Raw genomic sequence first — 23,000 nt, 5'->3', positions numbered from 1 at the left:
GGATCTTGGCTTCCCTTAGGTACTCTGCGAATTTCTCCGTTATGGCCCATACTAAAGCGAGGAGTTCTAGCCAGAAGGAGCTGTAGTTGTAGGGGTTCAGCTCCGTATCCCTCAAGGACCTACTGGCATAGGTGATGACTAGTGATGGGCGAGCTCTAAAATGCTCGGGTGCTCGATGCTCGGGTCTGGCAAATTGGAATGCTCGGGTGCTCGACAAGAGCAACAAGCCCAATGCAAGTCTATAGGAAACGCGAGCATTTTTCAAGCAGCACCCCCCCGGCGGTCTGCAGAGGGCCTAAAAATTGCCCCAATCGATGGGAACAGAGCTCAAATGACATGGGAACAGCATGGGGAAGACCCCTGGAAGCATTTCTGACTCCCAGGTCACTGCTGTGAACAATGTTGTCAGAGATATTACGCCACTTTTACAGACTCACAATAAAACATACAAAAACAAAACCAAAATGGATTTTCCTGGGAAATATGTTAAGGAACATCCTTTCCAGGGTAATGACTAGTGTTGAGCCACCCCCGTAGTGTTCGGGTTCGGTTCGGTTCGTCAAACACCTGTGTGTTCGCCGAACTGTTCGTCGAACTGTTCGTCGAACACTGTTAAAACCAATGGCAGGCAAACAAAAACACATAGAAACACATAGAAAACACCTTCAAAGGTGTCCAAAAGCTGACAAACTGCTCAGAAGACACAACTAACACATGGAAAAGTGACAAATACATATAGTCATGCGAAAAGAAAAGAGGTAGAGGAGTAAAAGGAGGGGGAGACACAGATATAGGCATATCATGCCTTTCTAAAATCCAAAAAGTGAGAAGCCGACACGGCCAGTCCGCTCCTGCCCGTGCCACCTCCGTGTCGCCGGGTTTGTGCCAAAGCCACGGTGAACCCTGACGGCCAGCCCCCCTCTCCCAATACTGGTGCCTGTCCGCTGGTGGGTCGAGTGAGCCCCCTGTGGTGGAGGCAGCTCTAAGCTTTTTAATTTAAATTGTCTCTCTAATTTGAATGAATACACTTTAAATCCATTTACAAGGATCTATTGGAGGGCAAGTCTCATGCCAGCAGCCGCGTAATTCCAGCTCCAGTAGCGTCCACTAAAGCTGCTGCAGTTAAAAAGCTTTTATAAGGATCGAGCTCGGCTGTCCACCACAAGGCATCCTACTGCCAGTCCCAGCCCCTATGCCTTGGGGTGCCTCCTGATGCTCTTCACTGAGTATCCCGTGGTCCCGAAGCATTTCCTTTAAAAAAATTAAGTGTCCAAACTACAGGTGGTATAGCTTGCTTAACAGCCGGGATAATCCGCTGACTAGCAGACACTGCTACTAGGCACAAAGTATTTCCTGGGCTAGATGCAGTTAAAAATTTGTAATTAGATACTCTCGTTGGATGCTGAGAAAGCATTCCATAGAGTCTCCTGGCACGCCATATATGATTCTCTTAAAAAGCTTGGGGTAGGGGTCTAGGGGACCCTTTTATAGCCAAAATCACGGACCTGTATCGCAATACGTCACCTAGGCTGAAGATAAATGGAACTGTAGCACCCTGAGGGCTCGGTTGCTACAGAGGTATTGCACCTCACCCAGAGGTGTGATATGTCACTCTCAGGTAAGGATGGAGTGTGGATCAGGACCCGACACCTGCATGCATTACACCACATTGCCGTGGGGCAGGGCGACCAATATGCCCCTGAGATGGGCACGACAGTCCCTGTCCCTGGCTGGAGTGGGGGGAAGGAACACTGAGGAAGGGGAACCCTGTAGTGCAGGAGCAGGGAGGAAGCAGTTCCTGGGTGCATTGAGAAGGGAGTATAAAAGGTGGGCACCATCTTAGTTCAGTGCAGAGAAGTCTGAGCAGAAGTGACAGGGAGCAGGGGCTCTGCATGAGCTCTGCTCCGGAGGCGGGCCTAGTAACAGAGGCCCAGGCCTGGAAGAGGGAGAAGGAAGGAAGAGGAGCGGAGAAGGCTCCAGGAACGAGGAACGAAGGGATCCCAGGGGTGAGGACGGGCGAGTCGCCACCGCACGCCCGAATCCACCTGCGTGGAGGGGTCAGGCCAAAGGGGGAGACCGGTCCCCGAAACTAGTGGAGGCAGGAAACGACCCTCAGCTAGAAACCAGAGGCTGTGACATTTTATGTGGCGCAGCCCCTCGCTACACCCGCTAGGAAGGCACCACATAGGGTCAGGGAAACTGGCGCCAAGTTTACCAAGAGGAGGCCCGAGGCAGCCGGACAGAAGGGTTGGTAAGAAAGGCCAGACAAAGGACACACAAAGGGGGTCCTGTGAAGCGCTACAAAGTTATCTGGGAGTTGTCTGAGCCCCTCACCTGGTGAGCACAGTACGACGTGGGCAGCCGTTACCTGCAGACGTGGTCTGGATAATAAGAACTGTGAGTAAAGGCCCTGGACTGCATCACTGACTCCGTGTCGTTACTGCTGCTGCCCTGCACCATCACCCCCATCCTCCGCATACACTGCCCTGAGGCTATACTCCTCCCGTGGGGAGTTATGCTACGCTCTGCCGCACCCACAACACCAGCCTCAGCGGTCTGCCCTGCAGCGGCGGTTCACTCTGACCGCAATCAACGGGTGGCGTAGTCAGACATTTAAACATCAAAACCACATAAATAGTTCCGCCACTGGTTTGACCGCCCTGACCCACGGAACCGGGTCGCCGACACGGAGACTACAACCACCAGCATCCACCAAAAAGGGTCCGGCTCCGGGTGTCCCAAGGACCAGGGGGTGCATCAGAACATTTTCATCACCTTTCACAATCACCAATGGGACAAGGCAGGGATGTCCTCTGTCCCCTCTCTTATACATCCTAGTGACGGAGCACCTGCTCTCATCAATTCGCCATAACCCCAATATTAGGTGGATTGAGGTGGGAGGCACCGAGTACAAGTGCTCTATATCACTCAATCACATATATCCATCCATGCTGTTATGGCTGAAATAGATCACTTTGTTACATGGTCAAATTTTAAAATCAATGCAGCGAAGTCTGATGCCCTCGATGTCTCCCTCCCCAAATCCATACAGGATTCCATCCAGTCCAACTTTCCCTTTGCCTGGCCCTCACAGGGTATCAAATACTTAGGAATTCCTATTCATAGAGACCTCTCCCATCTATGTTATCTTAATTTTGGGCCCTTTATTGCACAACTCCATACAGACCACGGTTAGCAAGTTAGAACTGTAAGATTCACTACGTGAACCACTGGTGTTTTGTGGAAAAGCACATGTACACTGTGTTACAAATTATTATGCAAAAAGTGTTTAGGAGTGATAAGGGAAGAATTTGTTTGTTTGTCAGTTAAACTCATTGATGGTGATGTGTGTCAGGGCTCTTTATATCACTGTAAGCAATTGCAGACACCTGTGCTACTTAGTTTGGCAGGTCTGTCCAATGAAAGGCAAGACTACTTAAGAAGGCTGTCCCACATTATTAAGCAGCCTACATTTTCTGCCAAAATGGGAAAGAAAAAGGATGTGTCGGCTGCTGAGAAGCAACAAATTGTGGAGTGTTTAGGTCAAGGCATGACTACAATCAACATTGCGCGATGATCACGATGAAGTGTCTTGGCAATCAAGAAGTATGTAGCTGATTCACAGTACACACATGTGCGTGCTGATAAGGGCAAATTGAGGACTCTTTCCTACAGGAAATTACGTCAGGTTAAAAGAGCAGCGGCAAAAAAGCCTTGTCATAGCAGCAGACAAGTTTTTGAAGCTGCTGGTGCCTTCAACGTCCCCCGAACAACAAGATGCAGGGTCCTTCAGAGGTTTGCAGCTGTGCATACGCCATCCTGTCGACCTCCTCTATCCACTTCACACAAGCAGAAACGGCTCCAGTGGGCCAAACATTACATGAAGACTGATTTCAAAACTGTTTTGTTCACGGATGAGTGCCATGCAACGCTCGATGGTCCAGATGGATGGAGTGGAGGATGGCTGGTTGATGGACACCCCACGCAAACACGGCTACAGCGCCAACAAGGAGGAGGTGGAGTAATGTTTTGGGCTGGAATCATGGGGAGAGAGATTGTCGGCCTCTTTAGGATCCCTGAAGGGGTAAAGATGAACTCCATAATGTATGTGGAGTTTCTCAAACAGCACTTCCTGCCATGTTTCAAGAAGAAGAACCATGTATTCCACAGCAAGATCATTTTTATGCATGATAATGCACCATCTCATGCTGCACATAAAACATCTGCATCTCTGGCTGATAAGGGCATAAAAGGGGACCAACTTATGGTGTGACTCCCATGCTCCCCTGACCTCTACCCCATTCAGAACCTCTGGAGCATCATCAAAAGGAGTGTCTATGATGGCGGGAGGCAGTTCACATCTAAGCAACAGCTCTGGGAGGGTATTCTGTCCTCATGCAAAACAATTGAAGCAGAAACCATCCAAAACCTGACAAATTCAATGGACGAGAGAGTTCAGAAGCTCCTTTCGAACAAGGGGTCCTATGTGAAAATGTAACATCACCTAGAATAAAGTTTTGAGTTGAAAACTGTTTGATTTCAGTTTCTAATAACCTGCTAATGCTTATAATTTCAAAAATGACCATTTTTTTGGTCTTTATTAAAATGAAAAGGTTGATCGAAAAGTTTGGGGGATCTAAGAGTGTGGCAACCCAGTAGTCAGGATTACTTCGAATTCTGACAATATGAGGGTCATGTTGCAGGTAGTGCAGCAAGAAGGCACTTATGTGTCTTGCGCATCTCGGAGCCCCAAAATTATTTTCCGAGCTAGATGCAGCTAAAAATTATTATTAATTTTAAATCTGATGGAGCTTAGAATAGATGGCCTAATAGGATCAGTGCTGCACACTGCTACAAAGCCCAAATTATTTTCCAGCCAAGGTACAGATAAACATGATTAGTAATTTTAAATCTGGTGGAGCTTAGTATAGATGGCCTAATAGAATCAGTACTGCACACTGCTACAAAGCCCAAATTATTTTCCAACCAAGATACAGATAAACATGATTAGTAATTTTAAATTTGGTGGAGCTTATTATAGATGGCCTAATAGAATCAGTGCTGCACACTGCTACAAAGCCCAAATTATTTTCCAGCCAAGATACAGATAAACATGATTAGTAATTTGAAAGCTTAAAACGGTTGGTGAGGTGATTTTAACCAATCATCAAGCTTTTACTCTCGCCAGGATGACACAGGGGTAGAAAAGTCGTTTCGGATCCATGATTTGTTCATCTTTATGAACGTGAGTCTGTCTACATTATCAGTGGAGAGCTGTGTGCACTTATCTGTTAGCACACCACCAGCAGCGCTGAACACACGTTCAGACAGAACGCTGGCTGCGGGGCATGACAAGATCTCCAAGGCGTAAGTGGCTAGCTCCGGCCATTTATCCAGATTGGAAGCCCAAAAAGAGCAAGGGTCCAGTGACACAGTCATGGCTTCAATGTTTACTTGGAGATACTCCTGTACCATCGTCTCTAGGCGTTGACTATGTGTCAGACTTCTTGTCTCCTGTGGCTTTGCAAAGGATGGGCTAAAAAAGTGGTGAAATGATTCCGCAAAATTGATGTTACCAGCAGATACTGTGGTTCTGTTACGGTTTGAGTGCTGAACACTCGACGGTCCCAAGGTTGGCAAGTTGGAACTGTGAGATTCACTACGTGCACCACTGGTGTTTTGTGGAAAAGCACATGTAAGATTCTGCAACAGTCTCTGCTGATACTCCTGCATGCGTGCATCCCTTTCTATGGCAGGAATAATTTCTGCAAATTTACTTTTGTACCGGGGATCTAACAGTGTGGCAACCCAGTAGTCAGGATTATTTCTAATTCTCACAATTCGAGGGTCATGTTGCAGGTAGTGCAGCAAGAAGGCACTCATGTGTGTTGCGCATCCAGGAGCACCAAGTCCCTGTTGTGTTGGTGGCGAGGTAACAATCATGCTTCCTTCCTCTGTCCTCTCCCCCCAACATCACACAACAGAAATGTGATCAAGGTCTCCCTCATCTGATGAGTCTTCCATCAGTTCGTCTTCCACTTCTTCCTGGGCTCCTGCACCTTCCTCACTAGTTTGGCTGCTACCATGCGCCCTGGTAAAACCATCTCCCCCACCCTCACATGCCTGCCGCCTTGGTGCTGCCGACCGTCTGGACCTTGCAGATGTTAGCCCTTCCGCATACAACTCCTCCTCCTCTACTTCCTCCACCTCCTCTTGTGCCACCACCTGACTCCGAATTCTGTTTAACATGTGCTCCAGCATGTAAATCACCGGAATAGTCATGCTGATAATGGCATCGTCAGCACTAAACATCTTCGTCGCCATTTCAAAACTGTGCAGAAGAGGGTGCATAGGTCCCTGATCTGAGACCACTCCTCCAGCGTGATTTGCCCCACCTCTGGATCTCGTTGGCCCAGGCTATACATCACAACATATTGCACCAGGGCTTGTCGGTGCTGCCACAGTCGCTGCAACATGTGCAGAGTTGAATTCCACCGGGTAGGCACATCGCATTTTAGCCGGTGAAGTGGCAGGCCCAACGACTTCTGTAGAGATGTAAGTCGCTGAGCTGCGGGATGCGAACGGCGGAAGTGAGCACACAGCGACCGTGCCCTCTGCAGAAGGCCATCTAGTCCGGGATAGTGGGCTAAAAATTGCTGGACAACCAGGTTCAACACGTGAGCCATACAAGGCACGTGTGTGACATTGCCCCGGCGAAGGGCCGCACCCAGGTTTGCAGCATTGTCGCACACGGCCTTCCCTGGTTTCAGGTCCAGTGGAGACAACCATTCATGAAATTGGTTCTCCAGAGCTGACCACAACTCCTCAGCTGTGTGACTCACATTTCCCAGACATTTCAAAGTAAAAACCGCCTGATGACGTTGAGCCCTAGTGCCAGCATAGTAAGGAGGTGTGCAGGATCCCTTCTGCGCAGTTAGAAAGCTTGTGGCATGACCAGACAGGCTTTGGGTGCAGGTGGAGGACCGAGAGGAGGTTGAGGAGGCAGAAGCAGTGGAGGAACTTTGAGATAAAGAGGATTGACGCACAACTCGTGGGGACGGCAAGACTTGGACAGCAGCCCCTTGTCCTGCTGTCACCATAGTTACCCAGTGCCCTGTCATCGACATGTAACGCCCCTGTCCATGCCTACTCGTCCAAGTGTCTGTGGTGAAATGTACCCTGTCACACACAGAGTTTCTCAAAGAAGCGGTGATGTTGTGTGCGACATGCTGGTGGAGCGCAGGCACACCTTTCTTTGAGAAGTAGTGCCGACTGGGCATCTGGTACTGGGGCACTGCGATGGACATAAGGTCTCGAAAATCCTCTGTGTCCACCAGGTGGATAGGCAGCATTTCTGTAGCCAAGAGCTTGCAGATGGTGAAATTCAACCTCTTAGCTTTCTCATGGCTAGGAGGAAATGGTCTTTTACTTGTCCACATGTGAGGGACCGAGGGCTGGCTATTGTGCTTAGACGGGGTTGATAAGGGTGTCCCCGGCAAACTGCCGGTCTGTGAGGAAGATGCAGGCGGACATGTTAGGTTGCCTTGATCCAAAGGTGGTGCTATTGATGTCGGACAGCGCTCAACACCAGCTGGTGTTACCACCTCCAAAGAAAATGATGACCTGCCAATCACGCTGGCTGTTGCGGGTAAAGAGGTGGCAGGTCTGCGCCCCAAAACAGGTGTGACTGCCGTCCCCCCAGTCACAGAGGATGCAGAGGCCGCGGATGCACAAGATATGGCAGACGGTGGTTGGCCCGGCCGGCTAGGCCGCATTGTAGCACAGTGAGCTTCCCACTGCAACTTATGCTTCATGTCCATGTGCCGGTTCATGCATGAAGTACTCAAACTATGTATTTTTTGGCCTCTACTTAGCTTTTGCTGACAAATGTTACAGATAACACGAGTTGGGTCATCTTTATCGTTCTGAAAAATGCCCAGACTATGCAAGGCTTAGCACCCATGCGACCTGAAGAGCCACCACGACTTGTGGTGAGAGGCAGAGTTGTGTTTGAGGATGCAGTTGTTGACGTGCTTCCAGTACTACGTCTCTGTCCAGGAAGGCGCAACCTGACCTCGTCGTCACTAGCATCCTCTCTTCTGCAGATGTTACTGTTGCTTTAACACCTATCCCACGGACACAACCTTTTTTCCCCTTCCCAACACGCCAATTCCCCTTTCCACCAGCAGCAGGCCTTTTTCCACTCATTTTGGTGGTTAACTAATTCACAACTCTGGAGTTGTTTGCACAAAAAAACAATGGATGGGAACCGAGCAGAGCTGAGTGCCCAAACTGTGGTATTAGGCCAAAACTATTGGCTGGGTTAGATGCAGAAAAAAATTATATTCAATTTGCAACCTGATGGAGGTCAGTATAGATGGACTAATAGAGAAAGTCCCACACACTGCTAGAAGGCCAAATATTTTTTCAGAGCTAGATGCAGACAAAAAATTATTTTGAATTTGCAACCTGATGGAGGTCAGTATAGATGGACTAATAGAACAAGTCCCACACACTACTAGAAGGCCAAATATTTTTTCAGAGCTAGATGCAGAACAAAATTATATTCAGTTTGCAACCTGATGGAGGTCAGTATAGATGGACTAATAGAACAAATCCCACACACTGCTAGAAGCCCAAATATTTTTTCTGAGCTAGATGCAGAAAAAAATTATATTCAGTTTGCAACCTGATGGAGGTCAGTATAGATGGACTAATAGAACAAGTCCCACACTCTGCTAGAAGCCCAAATATTTTTTCAGAGCTAGATGCAGAAAAAAATTATATTCAATTTGCAACCTGATGGAGGTCAGTATAGATGGACTAATAGAATGATGCTATGCCCAAAAGATTTTACTTCACTAGGTGCAGTAAAAAAATTGGTATTCTATACACAGGTGGTGTATCTTGCAACACAGATAGGCTACTCCACTGACTAACACACTCTGCAATAGGCCAAAAAGGATTAGCTTTGCTAGATTCTGCCAAATGCTGTGAAAAAAACTTGCACAGCACTGGCACAGACCTGCCTGGCAAAAACTGATAGGAACTGATGTAACCTAGTCCTGAAAAGGACTGCAATTACAATTAGTCTTTACTCCCACAACCTATCTATTTAAGAGCACAGACCTGCCTGATAAAAGTCGTAGGAAATGCTGTAACCTAGTCCTTAAAAGGACTGCAATCACAACTATTCCCTACTCCCAAGCTATCTGTAGATTTGTGCGAAAATTGGCTTGAAATTAACAAGGTATAGCGCACACAGCAACAGCGGTGCCGTCTAACACACAGCTGCAGCAGTGAGAAAATGGTGGCGACGGGGAAAATGGCTTGGTTTATAGGGCAAGGACATGTGACATACACTGCCAATGACACATGCCCTTGCTTGTGTGAAAAAAAGCACTTCGCTCCGTGTGTGTGCTGCTGATAGGCTGACAGATTGCACCTCCTCACTGTAAATGCGGGAAAGAGAAAAAAAAAATGGAGATCTTCATTATTCCTGCAGAGATCCATCCCCTGCCCCTCCCCCCGCCCCGCTGTAAACTCAAACTGCATATTAACATTAATTTTCATCATTACTGAGAAAAAATCCAGTTATGATTTTGGTGCACGAACAGTTATCGAACATAACCTCGAACAGCCAAATTTTTCTCAAATCGTTCGTGTTCGCCGAACGGCTCGAACACCGCCCAAAACAGCTCGAATTTGAGATTGGCGAACAGTTCGAGTTGAACAACGCTCATCTCTAGTAATTACTTGTATATAAAGCAAAATAAATATACAAAAAAAAATGCTCCTCCACACCTAGGGCTATGTTCACACGTAGCATTTTTGATGCGTTTTTTCACTTTTGCATTGCTTTTAACCAAGACAAATGCATTCACTGGGAAATGTCATTTTAACATTTTACAACATTATCTGGCCATGTGGTGTGTGACACATCATCAAATACATGCATACAGTGCTGAAAAGACATGGGAACAGCATGTGGAAGACCCTGGAAGCATCTCTTACTCCCAGGTCACTGCCTAAAAGTGTGCCCATCATAAGTGATCCTTGGCGCATGTAAAGATGCCTCCCGCCATGCACCTGTCATTGCAAACTTGCAACAATCACCGTCCTTGTCCCAGCGCAGCGTTCAGTTGTCCCTACCCCATTCCTTGGAACGCAAGTATGCAGCCAGCCACCCACCCACCCAAAGGCTGCAACACTATACTGCCAAATTTTGACAGCTGCTTGCTCTTGAAATGTGGCCTTTTAGGCTCGTGGAGAAGCGGAAGCTGTCCACAACTTAATGGCGGCGGCGACCGGGTGTCCATACTCGGTCCCCAGCCGCCAATATTTGTCCTGGTGTCGTCTCCGCCTTCCACAAGCACGGGTCCTGCAACATTACCCGTGCCCTCCCCAGTTTACTTACTGGGAAGGACCGCCTAACCACAAACACGTGGACAAGTGAATGTGGCCAGGGACGGTACGGAGCCAGTCCACAGCTTGTCGGTGAGTTGTATTTCACCACAGCCTTATTCTTTAGCTAGGTGATAGGACTGACTTTTGGGAAACCGTATCTACTCCAGCTGTCATTTCTCCCAGGAAGTCCTCAAAAGCTGCTTGCACTTGAAATGTGGTCCAAATTAAATAAAAAAGCTGTCTATAGGGCGCTAAACTAATGAACACTAGAGGTGAAAATTTTTTTAGGGCTAAAAAATAAATTTAATGATAATTAAATGATTTGATAATTTTTCACCCCTAAAAAAATTTTTAGCCCTAAAAATTTTTCATTATTATTTATTTATTTTTTAGCCCTAAAAAATTTTTTCACCTCTAGTGTTCACTCGTTTAGCGCCCTACAGACTACTTTTTTATTTAATTTGGACCACTTTCATTCCCCTTTGGGGGTTAGCAGCAGGAGCAGCTTCTAGTTAATCATTCTTAAATCCCCCCACTATAAAATTCCCCTTTGGCTGCTCAACTCAGGACCTGCGGTTGAGGGCTGCACTCTCCTAACTTTCAGGACCTGTGGTGATGCACATCTGATCCTGAGTCACGTGATCTGTGGGCGGACACGTGGCCTGCAATTTTGGAACTTGGAAGCGGTGAGCATGAGTGGCGATCTGCAGCACACAGCACGTGGTGTGCCAAGCTACCTGTACCTTGCGGTGAGACATGCCTGCTCCTTCCATTTTCATACTAGCACCGAAGTTGTGCAGGGGTGCACAACTCCAACAGGTGAGTGGCCCTTTGGCTGTTTCCGTCACATCTACCTATCAGGTCCTTCACATAGCGCGCTTTTTCTCCCTTTCTCTTGCACTTGAAATGTGGCCTTTTAACCTCGTGGAGGCGGAAGCTGTCAACAACCTCATGTCAGCGGCGACTGGGTGTCCATGCTCGGTCCCCTCCCCAGCCACCACTATTTGTCCCCATTTCATCTCCGCCTTCCACAAGCAAGGGTCCCTGAACATTACTGCTGTTACTTTTCTGTGGGAATCTGCCTGCCTCCTACCAGCCTGTAATATTTCCAGTGAACTATGGTATGACACCATGGTATTAGCACTGCCCCCCGTACCAGTAGTGAAGCCATCCCCAATTTCTTTCTCAGGAATTCTATTTGGTAGACTAAATGGCTGCCCAAATACATTAGTTTCTCAAAAAGGAGCTGAAGATAGAACGGCAGCACATTGGCTCAGTGGTTACCACTGAAGCCTTGCAGCGCTGGGATCCTGGGTTCAAATCCCAGGAAGGACAACATCTGCAAGGATTTTGTATGTTCTCCCCATGTTTGCGTGGGTTTCCACCTCAGTAAAAAAAGGAGCCATAGAGTGTCCGGGAACCTTCCACACACTTTTGTTAGCCAGGACTGCTTCTCGGCAGGGTTGGACAGTCCCACCAGAGAGTCCTTGGGTGGGCTCTGGCTTCTCCGTCAGGAGAGTTCATGATAGCGCAAACTTTGCAGCATCTATGGGGCTCTTGAGCTGGGGAGAAAGGTGAGCCCTCAGAATCAAATTCTTTGGTGGGCCCAAAGTTTTTCAGTTTGAAACTGCTTCTCAGAGGGAGTTGTATTTCACCACAGCCATATTCTTTAGCTCGTTAAAAGGACTGGCGTAGAGGGAAACCTTATCTACTCTGGCTGTCATTTTTCCATCACCAGGTTCTGCCTATTGTCACACACAACCATGCCTGGCTGTATTTTCAGCGTTGAAAAGCCACAGATCAGGCTGCTATGTTACAGCTTTCAGCAGCTCTGCAGCGCTGGGCAGTTTGTCACCTAAATACTAAGCATGTTATCTTCAGCACAGCCTGTTGCTGCTTGGCCAAGGCAGTGCTGCAGTGCTTTCAGCTTGTGACTGATGTGGTCATTTCGGAGATGGAGGAGGAAGTGCAGGAGCTGAACAATGTGATTACATTGAGGTTACATTGGTGACTCTGTTTTTTATACTAAAAAAAGATCCTACTGGTTTTTGTTTTTTACGTTATTTTTTAAGACAAATGCATTCACTGGGAAATGTAATTTTAATATTTTACAACCTTTTCTGGCCATTTGGTGTGTGACACATCATCAGACACATCCTGTTTCATTTATGATGGAGGGACTCTGAAAGTCACAAAGCCTATTTTTATAGGGCCATCATGCACCCCTTATTATTCTAAGAGGGCCAGCAGTCGGCCCTCTGTATTGTTAGAGAGCCATCAGCCGGCTATGCTTTGCTGTTCCCATTATTAAGGAGTGGGTCTCCTAGGCTGTTATTGCATATGTAGTGACTGCAAGGGCTGCCAAAAATTCGGAATCAACCCAATACCCCTTTGAAGAGACATAGAGGAGGGTCTTAGTAAAAAAAATGTTCCCATTATAAAGGAGCTGGTCTCCTATAGTGGTAATGCCCATGCTGTGACTGCAAGGGCTGCCAAAATTTGGGAAAAAACCCACTCACAATTTAAAGATACATAGAGCAGGGCCATAGTAATGAGAAATTCCCATTAGAAAGGAAGCCATGCTCTCAACAATGCAGTTACTGGGAAAGTCCACCTAACCACGGACACGTGGACAAGTGTTTGTGGGCAAAGACGGTACATCTCGCTTATGGCACACTGGGTTAACATAGTGGAAGCCGGGACCTGATCGGACCTTGGGACAGAACATGCCCTCCCGATGACAAGGATTGCAGGCCCTAGGTCAATCAGGGTTGCCCCCACAGTCTACAGCTCCTGCACCTCATCCTCCTCCTCCTCTTCAGCCTCCATCTCCGAAATTACCACATCAGTCAAAAGCTGAAAGCACTGCAGCACTGCTTTGGCCAAGCGGCAGCAGGCTGTGCTGAAGCTAATTTGCTTAAGTGACAAACCGCACAATACTGAAGAGTTGTGGACAGCTCTTAAAGAGCAGGCAGATCTGTGGCTCACACCGCTGAACCTACAGCCAGGCATGGTCGTGAGTGACAATGGCCAGAACCTGGTGGTGGCTCTGAGGTGAGACTAGCTCACACACGTACCATGCCTGGCCCATGTGCTTAACCTCGTGGTTCAGCGGTTTCTCAAATCCTACCTGGAGCTGCCATATCTGCTTGTCAAAGTGCGCTGCTTGTGTGCCCATTTTAGACAGTCACCTACACCTTCCGCCCCCCTTGCCATGTTTCAGCAGCGTTTTTAGCTTTCGGCTCACAGACTGGTGTGTGATGCCCCCACTCATTGGAACTCTACACTGCAGATGTTGGGAAGGATTTGTGAGCAGAAGAGGGCAGTTGTTGAGTACCATCATCAACAAGGCCATCGGTATTCAGTGCAGACTCCACACATAAGACCTCAGGAGTGGACATGGATGTCAGACATATGTACCATCCTCCAAAACTTTGAGGACTGCACCAAGATGGTGAGCGGCGATGATGCCATAAGTAGCATCACCATCCCACTTCTCTGTCTTTTGAAATGCTCTCTGCTCACAATCAAAGAGGATGCATTGCAGGCAGAGCATGATGAGATGGAGCAAGGAACCATACAGGGTGATTACACACAGCGCAGCCTCATCTCATCCCAACGTGGATTGGGTGACAATGAGGAAGAGGAGGAGGAGGAAAAACAGGAGCTAGTTTCATTCGCTATAGACGGTACTATCTGCACAACTGTCATACCATCTGTTCAGCATGGATGATCTGATGACCGAGAGGAGGAGGAGAAGGAGGAGGAGGAGAGCATGGCCTCTTGGTGAGCACCCGGAAGTCTTTCCTGTTAGCAGTCTGGCACACATGGCTGAGTTTATGTTACACTGCCTTTCCCATGACCCTCACATTCTCAAATTTTTGGGTGACAGTCATTACTGGCTGGACACTTCTAGACCCACGCTACAAGAACTTTATATATCTCTTATTCCTGAGGCAGACAGGTCTACAAAAATGGGGCAGTACCAGAAGACCCTTGTTGCCGAACTATTAAAAAAATTCCCATCTGAAAACCCTGGCGGCAGAGGTCATAGTTTGTTGAACAACCAAGGACTATGGGTGAGAGAGACACAACTCCAATCCAGCAGAGGCAGGGGAACACTGTCAAAGTTCTGGCAGAATTTTCTCAGCCCCTCCCATCGCACAGGCCCTGAGGCGTGGGGTACTCTCAAAAGGAGTGCAAAGTTTGGAAAGATGCTGAGGGAGTACCAACGTCCTCCGTGATTCCTCTGTGCCTTATAATTATTGGGTATCCAAGCTGGATACGTGGAATGAACTGGCTCTCTACGCCTTGGATGTCCTGGCCTACCCTGCAGCTAGCGTTTTATCAGAGCGGGTTTTTAGTGTCGCTGGTGGAATTATAACTGATAAGCGCATCCGCCTGTCAACTGAAAATGCTGACAGGCTGTCTCTTATAAAAATGAACAAGGTCTTGATTGGGCCAGACTCCTCAACACCACCGAATGATAGCAGCGTAACATAAACTCAAATCCAGTGTCTTTTTTTGGGATGTGTATTCCCATGCATCTCTTCACACCCACACATGGGTATACGTTTCCTGATTTTGGCTATTTGCTCTTGTCCTCCTCCTTCACCTCATTCTCCTCATCCTCATCCTCCACCACCATATCACCAGGGTGACCGTGGTCTGTGATGCAACACCCACATAATTTTTTTAAAAACTGTCTATGATGCCCGTAAAAAAAATTTTTTATACAGTATGTTCATGTATACCCCCCAGGGGCAAATGTTTGTCAACCCTTAGTGTATGGGTATTACAAGTATAGGAGACCCGCTCCTTTCTAATGGGAACATTTATGAGGCCCTCCTCCTCATCTCTTCCAAGGGGCATTGGAGTGCCTCCAAATTTTTGGCAGCCCTTGCATTCACTGCATAGGCCAACACTATGGGAGACCCACTACCTAATAATGGGAACAATTTTTCATGAGGCCCTCTACATCTCTTCCAAGGGGCATTGGAGTGCCTCCAAATCTTTGGCAACCCTTGCATTCACTGCATAGACAAACACAATGGGAGACCCACTTCCTAATAATGGGAACATTGTTTTCAGGAGGCCCTCTAACCTCCACATCTCTTTCAAGGGGCATTGGAGTGCCTCCAGATTTTTGGCAACTCTTGCATTCACTGCATAGGCCAACACTATGGGAGACCCACTACCTAATAATGGGAACATTGTTTCATGAGGCCCTCTACATCTCTTCCAAGGGGCATTGGAGTGCCTCCAAATTTTTGCAACCCTTGCATTCACGGCATAGGCAAACACAATGGAAACCCACTTAATAATAATGGGAACATTGTTTTCAGGAGGCCCTCCTCTAAGTCTCTGCAAAAGGGTAATGTGGTGCGTCCAAATTTTGGGCAGCCCTGCCACTCACTGCATACGCAATAACAGTATAGGAGATCCACTCTTTAGTAATGGGAACAATAAAGCATAGCTCTCTAAGAATAGTGAGGGCCGACTGCTGGCCCTTTAAGAATAGTAAAGGCAGCCTGATGGAATAGGCTTTGTGACTTACAGAGTCCCTCCTTCATAAATGAAACATGATGTGTCTGATGATATCTCACACACCACATGGTCAGATAAGGTTGTAAAATGTTAAAATTACATTTCCTGGTGAATGCATTTGTCACGGTTGAAAGCAATGCAAAAGTGCAAAACACATCAAAAATGCTAAGTGTAAGCATAGCCCAAGGTGTGGAGGAGTATTTTTGTTTTTGGTTATTTATTTTGCTTTATATACAAGTCATTAGTACCCTGGAAAGGTTGTTCCTTAACATATTACCCAGGAAAATTCATTTGGTTTCGTTTTTGTATGTTTTATTATGAGTCTATAAAAGTGGCGTAATACCTCTGACAACATTGTTCACAGCAGTGACCTGGGAGTCAGAAATGCTTCCAGGGGTCTTCCCCATGCTGTTCTCATGTCATTTGAGCAATGGTCCCATCGATTTGGGCAATTTTTAGGCCCTCTGCAGACCGCTGGGGGGAGGCGCCTGAAAAATGCTCGAGTTTCCCATAGACTTACATTGGGATCGTTACTCGGGTCGAGCACCTGAGTATTCCAATGTGCTCCACCCAAGCATCAAGCACCCGAGCATTTTAGTGCTCGCTAGTGATGAGCGAGCATGTTCGGTTAACCCTTTCGCCGAGTATACTCGGCCGAGCACCGAGTATTTATAGAATGCTCGGGCTTTAAGTTTTCATCTCTCCGTGAACATGATTTGCAACTGTTTGACATATTTAATACATGTGAGGAATGCTGGAAAAACAGGCATTCCTCACATGTATTAAATCTGTCATACTCGGCGAAAGGGTTAACCGAACATACTCGCTCATCACTAGTGCTCGCCCATCACTACATTTTATTAAATTCAAACAGTCCCATGGGGAGTATGAATGCTGTCTTTGCCTTGTCCTTTTCTGCCGCCAGAACTTGCCATTACCTGCTAGCCAAATCCAGAGTAGAGAAGTACTTTGCTTTTCCCAGGGCCATCAAAGACTCTTCGATACAGGGCAGGGGGTATGAATCTCGCACGGTGCACGTGTTCAATTGCCTGTAGTCCACGCAGAAACTAAGGGTCCCATCCTTCTTCTTGAAAAGCACAACTGGTGCTGCCCATGGGCTCTGACTACTCTGCACGAATCCAACATGTGTTTCAGCAGGGACTTCACCTCTTGGTACAGCTTAGGGGGTATCTGTCGATATCTTTCTCATATCGAAGGAGCGTCCCCCATTGGTATCTCATGGATGATGGCTTCCGTGCAGACAAAGTCGTCAATGTGACAGGCGAATGCGGCCTGATTCTCCCAAGCATTGCTTCCACTGCTTGTATCTGATCCGAATTGAGGGCTTTCACATCCATCCCTATTTGAGTCATTAGGGCTCGCCCATTCCATTCTGGAGTTGGTGCCTCCTTCTCTTTGGCTGTGATGGCCAGAGTCCAGACTGCACCATCTACTGGGGCCAGGGTCATTTCTCTCGGACTCAACAATTCACTTTGATGTAAGTACACCCGAGCGAGCTCCACTCTTGAGGTTAAATGGACTTCTCTCTGCCCCATATTCATGACTCAGATGGGTACTCTCCATTCTCGGACCACTGCCAGTGTCTGGGCCACCAGGACATTCTGGTCTATTTCACCTAGCCCCACTAGTTCAATAGTCACCTCCATACCTTCAAAGTTGCGGAAAGTCCCCATGGGCAGGGGGAGCATGTTCTCCTGACCAGGAGGGAGGATGAGGGACGCTCTTCCTGGCACTCGGTTAATTCCTACAGACTGGTGTATCGGGATGCTCTTCCGAGTCCCACAAACGCGAATCAGCCGTTGAAACGCTTTCTGAGTGGGCTTATGCGGGGAGCCTGTTTCCAGAAGCCAGGCTACCGTTTAGTGAACATGATCTCGTCTAACTCCCTCAGAATATTCATACCCATTATCACCGGTACATCTTCTTTGAATGGTTAAGGAACCAACAGGATACCTTTCCTTCCCATATCTTGTCCACATAATCGCACGTTCATCCACACGACCCCCGTGACTGAGATCGGTTGCTGATTACCCGCCGTCACTCAAATTTACATCTCCCGCTCTGGCTTGGCCATCGCATGGAAGTACAGATTGAAGTATGACTCGGGCATAGTCATTACCTGTGATACGGCATCCACCAAACAGTCCACTGGGATTCCTTCATACTCAGCTCACAGGATGGGACAACCCTCAACCAGATGTTCAGAATTGTGCTGGGTGGTTTGTCCTTCTACCCCCTCTGCAGTATGCCCCACTACTGCAGGAACTGGAAGTTTTAACGGCGGCGCTGGACATCCCTGCAAATCACTCTGGCACTCTCTAGCGAAGTGTCTTTCACTTCCACATCGCCAGCACTGTGCAACCTGACATCCCTCTATTCTTCTGCGTGTGGGAGGGGCCCTCAACATGTAACCGGCTGGCCGCATTGAAGGACGTTGGGTAGAGTGGCTCAGGCCAGGGGACCACTGGTGGATGATATTGAGGACCTTGGTAACACTGCCAACCCACAGACGTTGTAGGCGGGGGACGGTAAGGGTTCAATGGACCAGTGTAGAGAGGTCTAGGTTCAGGTGCCTGAGGGAAGGTCCGATAAGGATCTGCTAGGGCCGGGTATGTTATCTCAGCGGTGGAGCTGGCTCCCATCCTCTTTTCCATTTGTGTTAGTTTTTCTTGCATAATATTCAGGGAACTCTGCAGGTCCTGCACTACCCTGAACAGAGTCTCTTCATTCCCTCCGACCTGACAGTTGTGACAGCCTGAGTATGCACAATTCCAGAGGCACAGCTGTCTTCCTTACTTCGGGTCACCGCTTCTCAGTTTCTTCAGAGATTCGCCAGTGATAGTTCTATGTACCTCTGTGTAGGCTTGGAGCACTAGCAGTTGGCTAGTTCTTCTCTGGTGCCCTTGGAGACAGTTGCCGTTATCTCTGTGGTGTCTGATCAAGCAAAGTGTATCACCCTTGTTTGTTTGCTTGCTGTCTTTAGTTTGTATTGGGGCCTGACTAGTACCCACCCTGTCCCCTCCCTATCTAGGGCAAAGCTCTAGACCCATTCAGGGGTTAGGTTCCTGCTCGGCGATAGGTGTGTAACCTATATTGGGACGATAGGGTAGGCACGGTGATATTAGATCTGCCTAAGGGTCTCCACTTCCCCTTTCCCTAGTGTTTGGGCTTCCTCCCCCTCTTCCCTTCATGTTGCAATTTGTCTTTCCCACACCTTGGGTGACAGTCACCTCAACAGTTGTTTCATGCTGTCATAGATTTCTTTCATGTGGACTGCATAACCAACTGGAATTAAAGGCAGCGCATTGCCATAATGCAGCAAAACGGCTTTTAGGCTTGTTTTGGACGAATCAATTAAGAGCCTCCATTCCTCTGGATTATGACTTATCTTCAGGGCTTCCATTAAACTGTTAATGTTGTTGCATGACATAAAATCGCCCTCCATAAAAAATATTGGACAAGATCTTTATCACGGTGGCGGAACACAGAAATCCAAACATCGCCCGCTTGAAGATTCCACTGCTGTAGCCTGGAACCTAAGAGCTCATCCTTACTCTTGGTCAGATCAAAATCTCTAACAAAATCATTCAGTTTACTTTGTGTTATAAGGTGTGGGTCAGTTGAGACTGCTGACAAAAAGTCTTCGTTGCGAGGGGAAGATGCTTCATGACACCAAGTGCCCTCTTCTTCCTCACTTAACTACATTGAAAATTTTCCGGTGCTTTTGGAAACGGCAATACTTCTGTATGTGGTACTGGGTGAAATGCAGATGAAAGGTTTGGATACTTTATAGTCCAGTTCTTTTTCCTTGAAACTCCATTCCTAATTGGGCAACCATGCAGAAATGGCAATTGATGTTGTGATCGGTTGGCTCTCTGCAAATCATTGGAACTGCAAAAGGTATAGGTTTCCTCTTTCCATGCTACCACTTGGTAAGATGTGACGCACATCTATAGCAGCATAAGTGTGGAGCCCAACTCTTTTCCTAATCTCCTATTCTGCAGCCAAAATACAGGTTGTAGGCTTTCCTTACCATACTGTAGTAGTCAAGTTTTGCCTTTGTGATGCAAAAGTGACTTTGCTTAAGTAGCAAAAACTATCCGCTGTTAATACAAGAACGAGACATATCTGAAAAAACATAAAGACACATGTCAATATGCTAAGAAATTAAGCTAAGAAATCCTAAATCTTTATACCTTTCACAGTGAGCATTTATAAAAGTAGGTGATGCAACTCTAATTAGGATTACAGCATCGGAGCTGACTTGGCTTTTTGATTGGTCACTCTATGATAGAATACTGAAGGCTCAATAGACTAAACAGATGATGTAATAGACGAGCTACTACAGTAACAATAGAATAATGAAGATGAAATAATAATGACACAATTTTTCTATAAGTCTGCATTAAAGGTGTCATAACTAGTTACAACCTCCTCTGGATCTTGAAAATTAGAGCCAAACAGCAAATTTAAGCATCATATAAACTTTTCAGCCCCACAAAATTAGTTGGGCACAACTGTTTTCGTCTCTGAACCAACTTGGCTGTAGAACAGTGAAGTGTAGAATTAGTAATTCAAGGAAACGTACTACATTTAATATTAACTGAACCCTTATGCCACATGCACATGCTCATTATTTGGTCAGTATTTTACCTCAGTATTTGGAAGCTAAAACCAGTAGAGGAACAACCTTTGGAAAAGTAAAATAGAAACACATCACCACATCTGTATTTTTTTACCCACTCCTGGTTTAGGCTTACAAATACTGAGGTAAAAACTCACCAAATACAGAACGTGTGCACATGACCTTAAGGAGGGTGCACACCTGGGTTGGAGACTCCATTAGGAGACTCAATCCCACATTTCTTCACTTCTACTGCAATCTGGTTAGTTATTGCCACAGGTGTCCGTACATGGTGCCTGGCATAAAATCCCTGCAATTTAAACCCAATTTTACATGTGTTGTCAGTATAAGACATCGTCCACACTGCCGTATAACACGGTTGAGTGCTATCCAATGTTTTATCAGATAGCACTCGGCCCAGTATTATTCTATGGGGCAGTGCAGATCTGCATATATTCTTTCATGCCGATTCAGCATGATAAGTAATCAGAGCATGCTGAGAGTGCATCCTATAATCAGATTGCACTCACCTATTCAAGTCTATGGGTGCGAGTGATACATCAGACTGCACTCAGATACACTCGCATAGAGTGAATGGTGAAGATGGAGAAATTACGTTCTCCATCTTCTCCGCACCTGTGCTGTCATTCTTTTATGAGAGAGAATCGGATTACACTCCGATGACAGTTTCATCCGAGGGTCATTAGCATAATCTGCCCGATTCACATGAGAGAATACATGGCTGTGTCAGTGAGCCCTGATTGCTTATCTCGGTGCCTTCGTACTAAAGACATGTTTTGCTCAATGGGATGTAGAGGACTAGAACTCAAGCGACACCTATTGGAAGCAGCGATCCTAAAAGTCGATATTGACTTTCTAATGAGCCTTACCATATGACTTAGGATAAAAGCCAAACCAGTATTTCAATTTGCAGACACAGCATTCTGCAAATTGAGATTCTGGTTTAGCTTTTATCCTAAGTTATATGGCAAGGCTCATTTAAGGATCGATATTGACTTTTAGGATCGCTGGTTTCAATAGGTGGCAATAGAGTTCAAATCCTCTTCCTCTCTGAAGACACAATTTGCATATTTAATTTCCCAGAGGAGCATTGCAAGGCTTAAAGTCTCCTCACTCTGACATGCCAGGCTTGGCTTGTCACTCTCCACAAGGATAAACGTTACCCCTTAGAGCTTAATGGGATGATAACATTTAGCTTCACCATAGGCTGGATAGAGCTCCTCCCTATATACCTTTTCATGGCTTATATTTTTATCATCAAGTTTTTTTATTTGAAAGAAAGAGAATTTTTTCATCAAGTTTTTTTATCATACATTTTTAACATGCATTTTGTTCAGGCATTTTTCAAATCCTGTTGAAACATTTTTTAGAAAATGTCTTCCAAAAAATGCTCTACATGTGTTTTGAAAATGAAACAAATGAAAATGAAATACACTAAAAACAAGAAGAAAAATACCACCAAAAAAACAATTTTTGCAGAATATTTTAAATTTCAGTATTGCCTATCAACATTCTGGCTGCAGCCTTTAAAAAAACACATTAGAAAATAAGACTGTACAAAAAATCCAGAGAAAAGATGAAGTATTTTCCCACAAAATATAAGTTAGCACTACATAGAAAAAAAGTTTTGTCTTTGTCACAAATAACCCTATTCCTTCATTTTTCTGCTTTACACAGAGAAATCATGCGGTCATCCTGGAGAGATCCCCTTTGGCACATTTGAACTGAAAAATGGATATGAATTTGTATTTGGAGCTGAGGTGGAGTACTCTTGTGAGGAGGGGTATGTATACAATGTTCCTCTATGCTTTGCAGAGCAATGTGATTGGTTTTCCCAAGTACACTTAAGGCTAGGGCTACATATTTCTAAGTACATACGCCATTGGAGATGTTTATCCCCTTTCCTGACGCAGCTGATATTTGTTTTTGATACTTAAAAATTTCTACCCTTTACTTTTTTTATTTTTTTGTCCACAGAGCCTTATGATGGCTCTTGCCTTTGTTTTGCGGCACGAGTTGTAGCTTTAAATGACACCATTTATTTTACCGTACAGTGTACTTAAAAATAATAAAAAATCCAAGTTTGGTGAAATTGCGAAAAAAAACTGTAATTCCGACACTGTTATTTGGGATATGTTTTTACTGCGTTCATCGTTTGGTAAAAGTGACCTGACAACATGATTCTCTGGATCAATCCAATTATGTTGATACCAAACTTGTATAGTTTTTATTTTAATGGTAAAAAAATCAGCAGAAATTTATAAAATCTTTTTATTGTTATGACAATTGATCTATGCAAGAGCTACATGTTTGCAGAGCAAGCCAATATGTTGATACTATTTTGGGGTAAATACAACATATATTATACAACACTTTTTTT

General features: G+C 46.1%; 1 protein-coding gene across 3 annotated transcripts in view; it reads left to right on the top strand.

Moving 5' to 3' along the window:
- Positions 1 to 23,000, top strand: part of LOC141156680 (complement factor H-related protein 1-like) — a 494,422-nt gene that overhangs the window by 129,729 nt on the left and 341,693 nt on the right. For all 3 annotated transcript variants that reach the window (XM_073642923.1, XM_073642922.1, XM_073642920.1), the window contains exon 3: positions 22,298 to 22,403. In XM_073642923.1, the coding sequence (XP_073499024.1) occupies positions 22,298 to 22,403 (106 nt within the window). The remainder of the gene's footprint in view (positions 1 to 22,297; positions 22,404 to 23,000) is intronic.

The sequence above is a fragment of the Phyllobates terribilis genome, unplaced genomic scaffold (genome assembly GCF_046119375.1).
Source record: "Phyllobates terribilis strain yellow unplaced genomic scaffold, ASM4611937v1 Scaffold_8__6_contigs__length_399053987, whole genome shotgun sequence".
NCBI classification, from domain to species: domain Eukaryota; kingdom Metazoa; phylum Chordata; class Amphibia; order Anura; family Dendrobatidae; genus Phyllobates; species Phyllobates terribilis.
The sequence above is the reverse complement of the archived record's forward strand: the minus strand, read 5'-3'. Positions and strand labels throughout refer to the sequence as shown.